Source organism: Dendrobates tinctorius, unplaced genomic scaffold (genome assembly GCF_039654945.1).
Source record: "Dendrobates tinctorius isolate UK_male_01 unplaced genomic scaffold, ASM3965494v1 ptg000332l, whole genome shotgun sequence".
Lineage (NCBI taxonomy): Eukaryota > Metazoa > Chordata > Amphibia > Anura > Dendrobatidae > Dendrobates > Dendrobates tinctorius.
This window is the reverse complement of record NW_027361998.1, coordinates 3,128,432-3,142,323: the sequence shown is the minus strand read 5'-3', so window position 1 is coordinate 3,142,323 and position 13,892 is coordinate 3,128,432. Positions and strand designations below refer to the sequence as shown.

The following is a 13,892-nucleotide window of genomic DNA, read 5'->3' as shown; positions in this document are numbered from 1 at the left end:
TATGTTTAAAAAAAAGGTTAAATACAGGGTATTTAAAAGGTGAAATGGTATTCAAAACCAGGTATATAACTGTGGGTAAATTTTAGCTTTTTGCCACAGTTGTGTTCCTGGTTGTGTTTGAAGCAAAGTATTTCACCTGAAAAGTTGTGTTTATTGTTGGTGATTTCCTACCAATGTACAAAACTTTTGTTAAAAGGTGAAATACTTTGCATAAAACACAACCAGGTACACACCTGTGGCCTAAAGCTAAAAATAGAGACCATGACAAGATAGCCAACTTTGGTTGGCAAAGGTATATACTGTTGGTCCAGAAGGTACACAAGTTTGGTTGGGCACAAATCTTTCACACTCTGTCATCCTGCCAGTGTACTCTGCCTTGAGGTGACATAAAGTATAGTGCAAAATTGTCCCTCATTACTGAAACCGTCACAGAACTTCTAGTGGTAATGTCATGGTAATCTTGCAAGGTGGTTTCTTCAGAGGTGTCCTCAATGGAAATGGGTTCCTTGCAGATAACAAAATTGTGGAGTACCACGCAAGCTTTGATCACCTCGTCCACAGTTTCTGTCTTGAGGTTGATCGCAGTCAATAGGACCCGCCATTTGGCTGTCAGAATACCAAAGGTACATTCAACCATTCTTCTTGCTCTTGTGAGGCGGTAATTAAAAATGCGTTTTGGTCTTGTCAATTCTCTGCTAGAGTACGGTTTCAAAAGGTGTTCTGACAGCTGGAAGGCTTCATCCCCTACACAGACAAATGGCATAGGTGGACCAGATGTTTGCGGCAGCGGTCTAGGTGGTGGGAACTGGAAGGTGTTTCCATACAGTTTACGCCCCATGGCAGACAGTTTGAAAACTTGAGAGTCATTGGAGCGGCCATAGGCCCCAATATCCACCGCAATAAATTTGTATTCCGCGTTAGCGATGGCCATGAGGACAATTGAAAAATATTTCTTGTAATTGAAATATTCCGATCCCGATCCAGCTGGCTTTACAATGCGGATATGTTTCCCGTCCACAGCGCCCAAGCAGTTGGGAAACTGACATATCTGTTGAAACTTGTCAGCAATTTCAATCCACCTCTCTGTTGTGGGCTCTGGTAAAAACTCTTCAGCTAAGGAGTCCCACAGTGCACGGCATGTGTACTTCACAATTCCAGATATGGTGGAAATCCTGAGTCTGTACTGGAAATGCAGTGACGAAAGGGATTCTCCAGTTGCAAGAAATCTGTGGGGAATTAAAAAACAATCAGTTAGTTTTAAATCACAGCATTACATACCAAAACTGAGCTATAACACTTGGAGATACAAACTACCACCAACAAGATTGCAGTGAAAGTGTGCTCTGATGCGATCACATCCAATAAATGTGGCTTACCTTAAAGTCACCATCAGACGCTCTGCGGGTGAAACAGAGAAGCGGCAATAGGTGTCCGCTTTTCTTATGAGGTGTGCAATGCGCTCCACCAAGTAATCAAAATTCTCCATTTTCATCCGCACATATCCAAAAAATTTATCCGGGTTTCGTCGAAGGTCCATGCAGAGTGTAGAATAGACCCCACGCGTCATTCTCTTGGCTGTGATGGGGTGGATCCACAAACGTCGTCTACGATGCCTGATGCGCTGCTGTCTCGCTCTCTCCTTCTCCAGAACAATCACCCTCAAACGATTCGCCTCCGCTGTAAAATCCGCCAAATTCTTCAAAATATTTCCAATCACAACATCCATCTTCGCCAGTAACTTGCTCTTCTCTCCAACCTGCAGTTTCTCCTCGACAACTTGTCAAAGAAGGGCTGTAGGAACACTCTATATATAGTTTTCCAGTAGCCAATTCCGTTCGGAAGGCCACAAGGGTCAATTTTAAAAACCAGATCCGGCGTAATCCGTCGAAAAACGGATAGAAAAACGGATGAACCGGATGAAACGGATCCGGTTTTGTCTGTCAAGAACAAGACGGATCCGGCAGAAAACCGGATCCGTCACATCCGGTTTTACTAAACATTTGCCGGATCCGGCGTTCCGGCACGACGCCGGATCGCGCCTGACGCCGAAAACCTGATGTGTGAAAGTAGCCTAACCCAAACCCTAACCCTAAACCTTAACTGACCCTAAACCCTTAACCAAACCATACTAACCCTAACCCTAAACCCCCTTAACGAACCCTAACTCTAACCCAAACCCCTAATTTCCATTGTCTAACTAATGGTCAACAAAAAAACGCATGCGCAAAAAAACGCATACATGAGCATGCCAATGCACACATATGCGCACCCATAGACTTATAATGGGTGTCTTGCTGTAAAAAAACGCATTGCGCGCGCATGCATTTTTTTGAAGCAAGTCGGACGCCCAAAAAATGCAACAGGATGCATTTTGTGCGCCCGAGCGCACACCCCAAAAAAACGCATGTGCGTAAAAACGCATACAAACACATGTGTATGCGCACATAAGCGCATCCCATGCAAAATATAGGGGAAAAAAACGCAAGTGTGAAACCAGCCTTAGGAGATAGTATTGGGGATAAAAGCATATGGGGCATTATAGAAACTGCATAGTGTAGGGGGCAGTAATGGGGGACTGTGGGGAACAGTATGGAGGCAAAAATTTGCAAAGGGGGGTATAAAGAGGTGGCACAGTATAGAGACTGTGAAGTAAAGGGAGATACAGCATGAGGAGACAGTGTGGAGAGGGAGCCCAGTATGGACAGAATAGGACAGTGTGGTGGGCTCATACCATAAGACGGGCAGTGTGGGGGTCATATTCTGTGCAGAGAGCGAAGTGAGGGGAAATTATTCAGAGGAACAGCATAGGGCAGGCAGACATTTTTATTCAGAGTCATAATGACACTGTTATTTTTAAGGGCACTCTGTCAGGGTGGAAGTCTGCAGAAGACGGTAGAAGAGGGAAGCCTGCAGAGATGAGCTGTGGATGTGAAAAGTCATCATGGCGTTTTGACAGGAAGAAGAAAAGAAAGAATATGTCACCTATAAGGTACCTGGATGTAAATGTTTACTTGTTGATACTGCCTGCGTCTCATCAGTACTGTGGTTCCTGAACTGTCCACAGTCTGATGATTGCTGTTAACAACCACTCCCATGATCTCCTTAGCACTGTTAAAAACATACCGTAAATTGTAGGTTCATGTGATACAATTGTATATAGGACTGACCTGACATTATTGATCACAGTACTAAACTTGGTGCTGTGTTCATGGTGGTTCTTGAGAAGTATTCCTTAAATGATGGTGCTTCTGGTGATGTATTCCTGTACTGATGGTAGTGCTGGGGATATATTCTTGTACGGATTGTGGTTATGGTGGTGTATTCCTGTACTAATAGAGGTTCTGGTGATGTGTTCATGTACTGAGGATAGTTCTGGTGGTGTATTCCTGTACTAATAGTGGTTCTGGTGGTGTTCATGTACTGAGGATAGTTCTGGTGGTGTATTTCTGTACTAATAGTGGTTCTGGTGATGTATTCCTGTACTGAGGATAGTTCTGGTGGTGTATTCCTGTACTAATAGAGGTTCTGGTGATGTATTCCTGTACTGAGGATAGTTCTGGTGGTGTATTCCTGTACTAATAGTGGTTCTGGTGATGTGTTCATGTACTGAGGATAGTTCTGGTGGTGTATTCCTGTACAGTTGTTGGTTCTGGTGATGTGTTCATGTACTGAGGATAGTTCTGGTGGTGTATTCCTGTACTAATAGTGGTTCTGGTGATGTGTTCATGTACTGAGGATAGTTCTGGTGGTGTATTCCTGTACTAATAGTGGTTCTGGTGATGTATTCCTGTACTGAGGATAGTTCTGGTGGTGTATTCCTGTACTAATAGAGGTTCTGGTGATGTATTCCTGTACTGAGGATAGTTCTGGTGGTGTATTCCTGTACTAATAGTGGTTCTGGTGATGTGTTCATGTACTGAGGATAGTTCTGGTGGTGTATTCCTGTACAGTTGTTGGTTCTGGTGATGTGTTCATGTACTGAGGATAGTTCTGGTGGTGTATTCCTGTACTAATAGTGGTTCTGGTGATGTATTCCTGTACTGAGGATAGTTCTGGTGGTGTATTCCTGTACTAATAGTGGTTCTGGTGGTGTGTTCATGTACTGAGGATAGTTCTGGTGGTGTATTCCTGTACAGTTGTTGGTTCTGGTGATGTACTACTGTACTGATGGTGGCTTTGGTGATCTATACTGCTCAAAGAAATAAAGGGAACACAAACAGCCTGTCGCAAATGGAATAGTGTTCCCTTTATTTTTTTGAGCAGTATAGATATCTCTACTTATGGTGATTATGGTGATGTATTCCTTTATTGATTGTGGTTCTGGTGATGTATTCATGTACTATTGGTGGTTCTGGGGATGTATTCGTGTGTTTCATTTTGATCCTGAATCGGTTCTACTTGTCGGTTCCAGTGGTCATCACATGATCATTTATATGCGATTTTCGTACTTACGGGCACCTAATGATGAGCATTTCCTTCTGCTTCTCTCAGTGAAGCAGGGGCCGTGGTGTTTCACTGAAGAGCAGCTCGTTAGCACGTGGCTGTAAGTATGCAAATCGAATATGAACGGTCACATGACGACTACTCAAACCACTTAAGCTGTATTGGAAGGGGCGCTAAACTGAATTTTTGCCCCCCTGGGTACAGGAAAACCTAGATTTTCCTCTGCCCTTAGTTTTCCCACACAACAATGATACCTTTTTTAAATTCCTACACACAGAGTATGAAGTCCATGTACAAAGTAAAATGTCACTCCCTCCCATTGCTCCAACACAGTGTTATGCCCCTTTAGTGCTTCTACACAACATAAGGACTCTTGCTTACAAAGCCATGGGCCATGCACCCAGTGAACAAGTCTGTAGGACAGTGTTCACACCACCAGAAGACTGAAACAAAGAAAAACACAGTAAAACAAACATAAAAATACTCTGCTGTAAAAAAGTAACAGTAAACAGCAAGTGCTAGTAAAAAGATAACAAAACAGGGTATTTGAATCCTGCTTATATAGGTGCTATACACATGATCAGGTTTTTAAATACATTGGTTAGGGACTGCTCTGATGGGGGTACCTTGAGGTTTGCTAGAGCGGCTTAGTATACACTTTTTGCAATAAATGTATCAACCAAATACCCTGTTTTGTTATCTTTTTACTAGCACTTGCTGTTTACTGTTACTTTTTTACAGCAGAGTATTTTTCTATGTTTGATTTACTGTGTTTTTCTGTGTTTCATAAGGACTCTTAGTGCCCAGTATAATATGATTTCCCCACAAAGCCTGATGCCCCCTTAGTGCCCTACATATAGAAATAATGTTGCCTTAAAGGCATAAAAAAAACAACAACATGGTTCTCACCTTTCCCCCAATCCTACGATGATGTTCCCAACATTCAGAGGACTTCTCCTGACCTGTGAAATGGGCAGCTCGGCACCGGGAATGCATGATAATGACCTGAGCCCAAGGACCTGCACTGACCTCACGCTGGAGAGGTCTCCTGGTCTCATGGTCGCCTTCACATATCTGTTTATACTGTAAAAAAAACTTGTATATTACCGGAAATATTTGTATTTTCAGAGACTATAAAGGGAAGGACGTCCGTCACTTGGGAATCTCATGTGCCTGTATCTAATTCATGCATTTTATCCAGGACGCACTCTCCAAAATCAGATGAAAAATAGATCTGTTATTGATAACAATGTATTGTCTTACGTTTCTATGTATTGTTTCCTCCATTCATCTCTTACAGACAAAAAATCACATGATCTCCCGATATAATGTAACAATTATAAAGATAAGAAGAACGTGCTGTAAAATAAATGCACGGTGTCTATGTCCTGGGGATGGCAGTGAGCTATCACTGTGTTATCTGTGGTGTTACATAGGACTGCAGGTGACATCTACTACATTATCTGTACTCAGAGCATTATCACTGTTATCTGTGGTGTTACATAGGACTGCAGGTGACATCTGCTACATTATCTGTACTCAGAGAGTTATCACTGTGTTATCTGTGGTGTTACATAGGACTGCAGGTGACATCTACTACATTATCTGTACTCAGAGAGCTATCACTGTGTTATCTGCGGTGTTACATAGGACTGCAGGTGACATCTACTACATTATCTGTACTCAGAGAGCTATCACTGTGTTATCTGTGGTGTTACATAGGACTGCAGGTGACATCTACTACATTATCTGTACTCAGAGAGTTATTACTATGTTATCTGTGGTGTTACATAGGACTGCAGGTGACATCTACTACATTATCTGTACTCAGAGAGCTATCACTGTGTTATCTGTGGTGTTACATAGGACTGCAGGTGACATCTACTGCATTATCTGTACTCAGAAAGTGATCACTGTGTAATCTGTGGTGTTACATAGGACTGCAGGTGACATCTACTACATTATCTGTACTGAGAGAGCTATCACTGTGTTATCTGTGGTGTTACATAGGACTGCAGGTGACATCTACTACATTATCTGTACTCAGAGAGTTATCACTGTGTTATCTGTGGTGTTACATAGGACTGCAGGTGACATCTACTGCATTATCTGTACTCAGAGAGTTATCACTGTGTTATCTGTGGTGTTACATAGGACTGCAGGTGACATCTACTACATTATCTGTACTCAGAGAGCTATCACTGTGTTATCTGTGGTGTTACATAGGACTGCAGGTGATAGCTACTACATTATCTGTATTCAGAGAGTTATCACTGTTATCTGTGGTGTTACATAGGACTGCAGGTGACATCTACTACATTATCTGTATTCAGAGAGTTATCACTGTGTTATCTGTGGTGTTACATAGGACTGCAGGTGACATCTACTACATTATCTGTACTCAGAGAGTTATCACTGTGTTATCTGTGGTGTTACATAGGACTGCACTCTCTATACTGGTGCTGTGTTTCCCTATAGTCTCAGGTGTCCCGTTGCGCTCTGCCGTGTCTGCACTTTCCGTCTCCCGCTGCGGCGTTGCGCACATTCCCCTGGCGGTGCGGTGCTGGGAGCTCATCAGTCTCGGCAGCAGATGGTCGCAGACTAACACCTGCCCTGGAATAAAGGACGGTCTGTGAGATGCAGACGCTGCGTGGTCCTCACACCTGCACGTTGTCCCTGACACCATGTAGATTTGCACCTCGTCAATTCACTTCTCCCCTCTCGGTGATGACGGCATCGCCCTCCAGTAATGGATGAGCTGAGGATTATTTGCTCTCACTGACACTGATACCTATAGATACACCGACACCGCTGAGGAATAAGATCGGCGCTCGGACTCCGGAGGTGGCTCTCACCATCATATTCATGTAGTGCAGATCACCCTACACAGCCCCATATCTGTGGTGTCGGGAAGTTCGGCAATTTTCTCATATACTTTTTTTTTAAGTCTTTTTTTTCTTCTTTTTTTCTATCATTTTCCTTTTTTGCTCCACAATCTTCAAAATTTCACACGCAAGTTCAAAAATTCTGCACAAATCAAAAATGCTTTTTTTTTTTGCCCCTTTTAGTCTCAAGTGCCCTTAAAATTTCATAAAAAATTTGTGCCGAAAAAAAAAATCAGGCATCTATAAAAAAATCGCTCCGGAGAAGATGTGCGCAAAGAGGTCACAACTTTGTGATATAAAAAAGTGGATGAGAGAGAGAGAGCGCTCCACGCAGATTTTCAGCGTTTTTTTTCCCGCAGCATGTCAATTCTTTTTGTGGATCCGCAGCAGCGTTTTCAGTCTCTCTCTCTCTTCAGGAATAAAAAAAAAAAAAAAGCTAAAAAAAATTCTCAATTGAAGAAGAAAATGGCAAATTGTATTTTCTATAAAAATATGATTTTTTTACAAAGAGAATTTCAAATAAAATCTGCTGCAAAGTGAACACAGGCTGATACCCCAAATACATCGTTTGAAGCTTTTTAGGTCATTTTGTCGTCTTTATTTTTCCCTTTCTGCCAAATGAATCAGAATGTGATCACAAAGTAATGGGTTAGCAGCACAAAATAAAAAATAAAAATACTCAAAGATCTAAATAAAGCAAAACCACAAAAGCTAAAGAAGAAACACGTATAAAACAAAGATAAGTAACTTTAAAGAATGAGAAAATAAATTTTTAAAAGTCACCAAAGCAGTGATGAAAAAATGGAGAGAGGCGCACACTGAAGAAGCAGACGCCGCACTCACGTTTCGACCCTATTCAGGGTCTTTGTCAAACTTCACTGAAAAAAATAATGTATACAATATTAGTGTAGTGTACATACAGTAAATAAACTTGTCACAGAATAGAAAAAAGTTATTATGTAAGACTATTGTAAGTAGATCCAGACATAGTTCTTGGGAATTAAGTGGAAGATTGGACACTTCCAAGAGGTCCTGTACTGACCTGATGCCAAGTGTGTGTTGAATGGATGAATATAAGCTTTTGACATCAAAAGTGGCCAGCCCAGAATGCAACATGGTGGAAGATTGGAATTTTTTTTTAATGGTTTCAAGGAAATGTCTTGTGTCCTGGATAAAGGATCTTGTTCTTTTAGTGAGCGGAGTTAGGATTTTTTTTCAAAAATATTGACAAGGGGGACAGGATGGAATCTGTGGATGCAACTATAGGTCGACTGGGTGGGTGACTGAGGGATTTGTGTATTTTGGGTAAAATATAAAACACTGGAGTAAATGGGTGCTGATTAGTGAGAAAAGTTACAGTGTGCTTAAGTATGGTGTTCAGGGTCAGTTATTTATTCAGTAGTGACTCGATTTTCTTCCTAATATAAGTGATGAACTGAGCCCTTCACTAGCAGTCGCAGAGGTCTTCACCGACAGTCAGCAGAGGTCTTTACTGAGAGTCAGCAGAGGTCTTTACTGAGAGTCAGCAGAGGTCTTCACTGAGAGTCACCAAAGGTCTTCACTGAGAGTCAGCAGTGGTCTTTACTGAGAGTCAGCAGAGGTCTTTACTGAGAGTCAGCAGAGGTCTTTACTGAGAGTCAGCAGAGGTCTTTACTGAGAGTCAACAGAGGTCTTCACTGAGAGTCACCAAAGGTCTTCACTGAGAGTCAGCAGTGGTCTTTACTGAGAGTCAGCAGAGGTCTTTACTGAGAGTCAGCAGAGGTCTGTACTGAGAGTCACCAAAGGTCTTCACTGAGAGTCACCAAAGGTCTTCACTGAGAGTCAGCAGTGGTCTTTACTGAGAGTCAGCAGAGGTCTTTTCTGAGAGTCAGCAGAGGTCTTCACTGAGAGTCACCAAAGGTCTTCACTGAGAGTCAGCAGTGGTCTTTACTGACAGTCAGCAGAGGTCATTACTGAGAGTCAGCAGAGGTCTTTACTGACAGTTAGCAGAGGTCTTCACTGAGAGTCACCAAAGGTCTTCACTGACAGTCAGCAGAGGTCTTTACAGAGAGTCAGCAGAGGTCTTTACTGACAGTCAGCAGAGGTCTTCACTGATAGTCACCAAAGGTCTTTACAGACAGTCAGCAGAGGTCTTTACTGAGAGTCAGCAGAGGTCTTCACTGAGAGTCACCAAAGGTCTTCACTGAGAGTCAGCAGTGGTCTTTACAGACAGTCAGCAGAGGTCTTTACTGACAGTCACCAGAGGTCTTCACTGAGAGTCAGCAGTGGTCTTTACAGACAGTCAGCAGAGGTCTTCACTGAGAGTCAGCAGTGGTCTTTACAGACAGTCAGCAGAGGTCTTTACAGACAGTCAGCAGAGGTCTTTACAGACAGTCAGCAGAGGTCTTCACTGAGAGTCACCAAAGGTCTTCACTGAGAGTCAGCAGTGGTCTTTACTGAGAGTCAGCAGAGGTCTTTACTGAGAGTCAGCAGAGGTCTGTACTGAGAGTCACCAAAGGTCTTCACTGAGAGTCACCAAAGGTCTTCACTGAGAGTCAGCAGTGGTCTTTACTGAGAGTCAGCAGAGGTCTTTACTGAGAGTCAGCAGAGGTCTTCACTGAGAGTCACCAAAGGTCATCACTGAGAGTCAGCAGTGGTCTTTACTGACAGTCAGCAGAGGTCATTACTGAGAGTCAGCAGAGGTCTTTACTGACAGTTAGCAGAGGTCTTCACTGAGAGTCACCAAAGGTCTTCACTGACAGTCAGCAGAGGTCTTTACAGAGAGTCAGCAGAGGTCTTTACTGACAGTCAGCAGAGGTCTTCACTGAGAGTCACCAAAGGTCTTTACAGACAGTCAGCAGTGGTCTTTACAGACAGTCAGCAGAGGTCTTTACAGACATTCAGCAGAGGTCTTTACAGACAGTCAGCAGAGGTCTTTACTGAGAGTCAGCAGAGGTCTTTACTGAGAGTCAGCAGAGGTCTTTACTGACAGTCAGCAGAGGTCTTTACTGACAGTCAGCAGAGGTCTTCACTGAGGGTCAGCAGAGGTCTTCACTGAGGGTCAGCAGAGGTCTTCACTGAGAGTCAGCAGAGGTCTTCACTGAGAGTCAGCAGAGGTCTTTACTGACAGTCAGCAGAGGTCTTTACAGACAGTCAGCAGAGGTCTTTACTGACAGTCAGCAGAGGTCTTCACTGAGTGTCAGCAGAGGTCTTTACTGACAGTCACCAGAGGTCTTCACTGACAGTCACCAGAGGTCTTTATTGACAGTCAGCAGAGGTCTTTACTGACAGTCACCAGAGGTCTTCACTGACAGTCACCAGAGGTCTTTATTGACAGTCAGCAGAGGTCTTTATTGACAGTCAGCAGAGGTCTTTATTGACAGTCAGCAGAGGTCTTTACTGACAGTCACCAGAGGTCTTCACTGAGAGTCAGCAGAGGTCTTTACTGACAGTCAGCAGAGGTCTTTACTGAGAGTCAGCAGAGGTCTTTACTGACAGTCAGCAGAGGTCTTCACTGAGAGTCAGCAGAGGTCTTCACTGAGAGTCAGCAGAGGTCTTTACTGACAGTCAGCAGAGGTCTTTACAGACAGTCAGCAGAGGTCTTCACTGAGTGTCAGCAGAGGTCTTTACTGACAGTCACCAGAGGTCATTATTGACAGTCAGCAGAGGTCTTTATTGACAGTCAGCAGAGGTCTTTATTGACAGTCAGCAGAGGTCTTCACTGACAGTCACCAGAGGTCTTTATTAACAGTCAGCAGAGGTCTTTATTGACAGTCAGCAGAGGTCTTTATTGACAGTCAGCAGAGGTCTTCACTGACAGTCACCAGAGGTCTTTATTGACAGTCACCAGAGGTCTTTATTGACAGTCAGCAGAGGTCTTCACTGACAGTCAGCAGAGGTCTTCACTGAGAGTCAGCAGAGGTCTTCACTGACAGTCAGCAGAGGTCTTCACTGACAGTCACCAGAGGTCTTTATTGACAGTCAGCAGAGGTCTTCACTGAGAGTCAGCAGAGGTCTTCACTGACAGTCAGCAGAGGTCTTCACTGAGAGTCAGCAGAGGTCTTTACAAAGTAGTGGAAACGATACAAAGATATATTAGAAGTTCCTCTTTGGTTAATGATTGGGCATCATTTACAGAATTCCTTATCATTATTTCCGATAATGTTCGATGGCAGCTAAGGCTTCATTCAGACGTCCAGTTTTTTCATGTACAAGAAAAGCTGTTCGAGTTCCATCAGTTTTTTTTTAAATTAGAAAACAAAAGTTTCTTCACCTTCTCCTACCTATCAGTCAGTGAAGAACGGACAGCTCTCGGATCGTCGGGGATCGTGAGTGTCGGACCCCACCAACCTGACACTGACGATCTAGTTTTGAAATAGCCCTTTAAAGATGATTAGAAAATGCCATTAACACATAATTGCGTGCAATAAAGTCTACTCCAGCTGCGCAGTAGGACCCGCCATCCTGGGTGACGCCGACATTAATGTCTCTTATTTCTGTGATTCCAGGGTATAATGTGGCAGCTCGTGGCCGTCCGTCTGGTGCTGAACTTCTGGCTCGTTGTGTCACTCTGTTCCAGCCAAAGTGGAGACGACATCTTGGCCGACCTGGGGTCTGGATACATCCTTGACACTCCCCAGGACCAACCTAAAGATTCCCGCCATCACCCACAAGACACAAACACGTGTCAGCTGACTTTTGTGACTCCACATCAGGAGTCCTGTCTGGGGAAGGACAACTCTGCGGGCATCAAAGAGGATGTGAAGTATTTCCAGAACCTTCTACAGGACCACAACCGGGTTCTGCAGAGTCTGAAGTATACGGTGAACGCTGACGCCCAGGACCTGGGGTACCAGCAGGTCATCTCAGAACATAATAAGGGAATCCGGGAGGACAACAAGGAATTCTATGGGACACTGAATAAAATCATCCATGAGCTCCACACCCGGATGGATGATGATGGAGCAGAGCTCCTCGATGAGAGGAAGACGTAAGAACCCGAGCCTGATGTGGTCAATTCTCTGAACTAACACCTAGAAATAATCTGCCAGTGTGACATTGAGGGATATCGGCGGCTCCACTTCATCTTCAGACACTTTTTTCTTGAGTTCACTTTGATGAAATGATAATTCCCTTCCTTCTTTCCTTCCTTCCTTCTTTCGATCCTTACTACGCTCCTTCATTCCTTACTTTGCTCCATCCATTCTTCGATCCTTCTGTTTTTTCTTCACTTCACTTCAATTGTTCCTTTTCCTCCTTCCTTACCTCTTTCACCCTTCCCTCTTTCCTCTGCTCCTTCTTTCTCTGCCTCTTTCCTTCACTTCTTCCTCATTCTTCAAATCATTCCTTCATTTTCTCCTTCCTTTGTTCTTCCTTCCTTTATCTGCTCCTTTTTCTTTCTTCACTCCTTGTCTCCATCCTTTGCTCCTTCTTCTGATCCTTACTTTTTTCCTTCTTTCCCTCCATTATTTCTTTTCTTCGCTCATTCCTTACTTCTTTCCGCCTTTCTTTGCTTTGTTCTACCTCTGCTCCTTTCTTCTCTGCTTCGTTCCTTGACTCCTTGCTTCCATCTTTTCCTCTTTCTTCAGATCCTTCCTTCCTTTGCTCCTTTCTTCTTTCATTTCTTCCTTTCTTCTCTGCCTAATTCCTTCTCTCGTTGCTTCCATCCTTTGCTTCTTATTCTTACCCTTCCTTCCTTCTCTCCTTCCTTTCTTCCTCTATTACATCTTTTCTTTGCTCCTTCCTTGCTTAACCTTTCTTCTTTCCTTCCTTGCTTCCCTCCTTCCTCCCTTCCTTCGCTATGTATTTTCTTTGTTATTTCCTTGCTTTTTTCTTCCTTATTTTATTACTTTTCTCCTTCCTTCTCTCCTTCTTTATCTCCTTCCTTCTTTTACTCCTATTTCCTTCCTTCTCTTCCACCTACAGTATATTCCTTACTTTTCTTCCTCCTATTCTCCTTCCTTCTCTTCCTCCTATTCTCCTTCCTTCCCTCCTTCTTTCTCTCCTTCCTTCTCTTCCTCCTATTCTCCTTCCTTGTCTTTCTCCTGTTCTCCTTCCTTCTCTTCCTCCTATTCTCCTTCCTTCCCTCTTTCTTTCTCACCTTCCTTTTCTTCCTCCTATTCTCCTTCTTTCTCTCCTTCCTTCCCTCCTTCTTTCTCACCTTCCTTCTCTCCCTCCTATTCTCCTTCCTTCTCTTCCTCCTTCCCTCCTTCTTTCTCTCCTTCCTTCACCTCTTCTTCTTCTTCCTATTCTCCTTCCTTCTCTTCCTCCTATTTCCTTCCTTCTCTTCCTCCTATTCTCCTTCTTCCTCTCCTTCCTTCTCTTCTTCTTCTTCTTCCTCCTATTCTCCTTCCTTCTCTTCCTCCTATTCTCCTTCTTTCTCTCCTTCCTTCCCTCCTTCTTTCTCTCCTTCCTTCTCCTCTTCTTCTTCTTCTTCCTATTCTCCTTCCTTCTCTTCCTCCTATTCTCCTTCTTCCTCTCCTTCCTTCTCCTCTTCTTCTTCTTTTTCCGCCTATTCTCCGTCCTTCTCTTCCTCCTTTCTTCTCTCCTTCCTTCCCTCCTTCTTTCTCTCCTTCCTTCTCTTCC

At 43.5% G+C, this 13,892-nt stretch overlaps 1 protein-coding gene across 1 annotated transcript in view; it reads left to right on the top strand.

Moving 5' to 3' along the window:
- LOC141074304 (uncharacterized) overlaps nt 1–13,892 on the top strand; it is a 123,330-nt gene that overhangs the window by 107,126 nt on the left and 2,312 nt on the right. The window contains exon 2 of the mRNA XM_073561935.1: nt 11,816–12,297. Coding sequence (XP_073418036.1) covers nt 11,822–12,297 — 476 coding nt within the window. The 5' untranslated portion in view covers nt 11,816–11,821. The remainder of the gene's footprint in view (nt 1–11,815; nt 12,298–13,892) is intronic.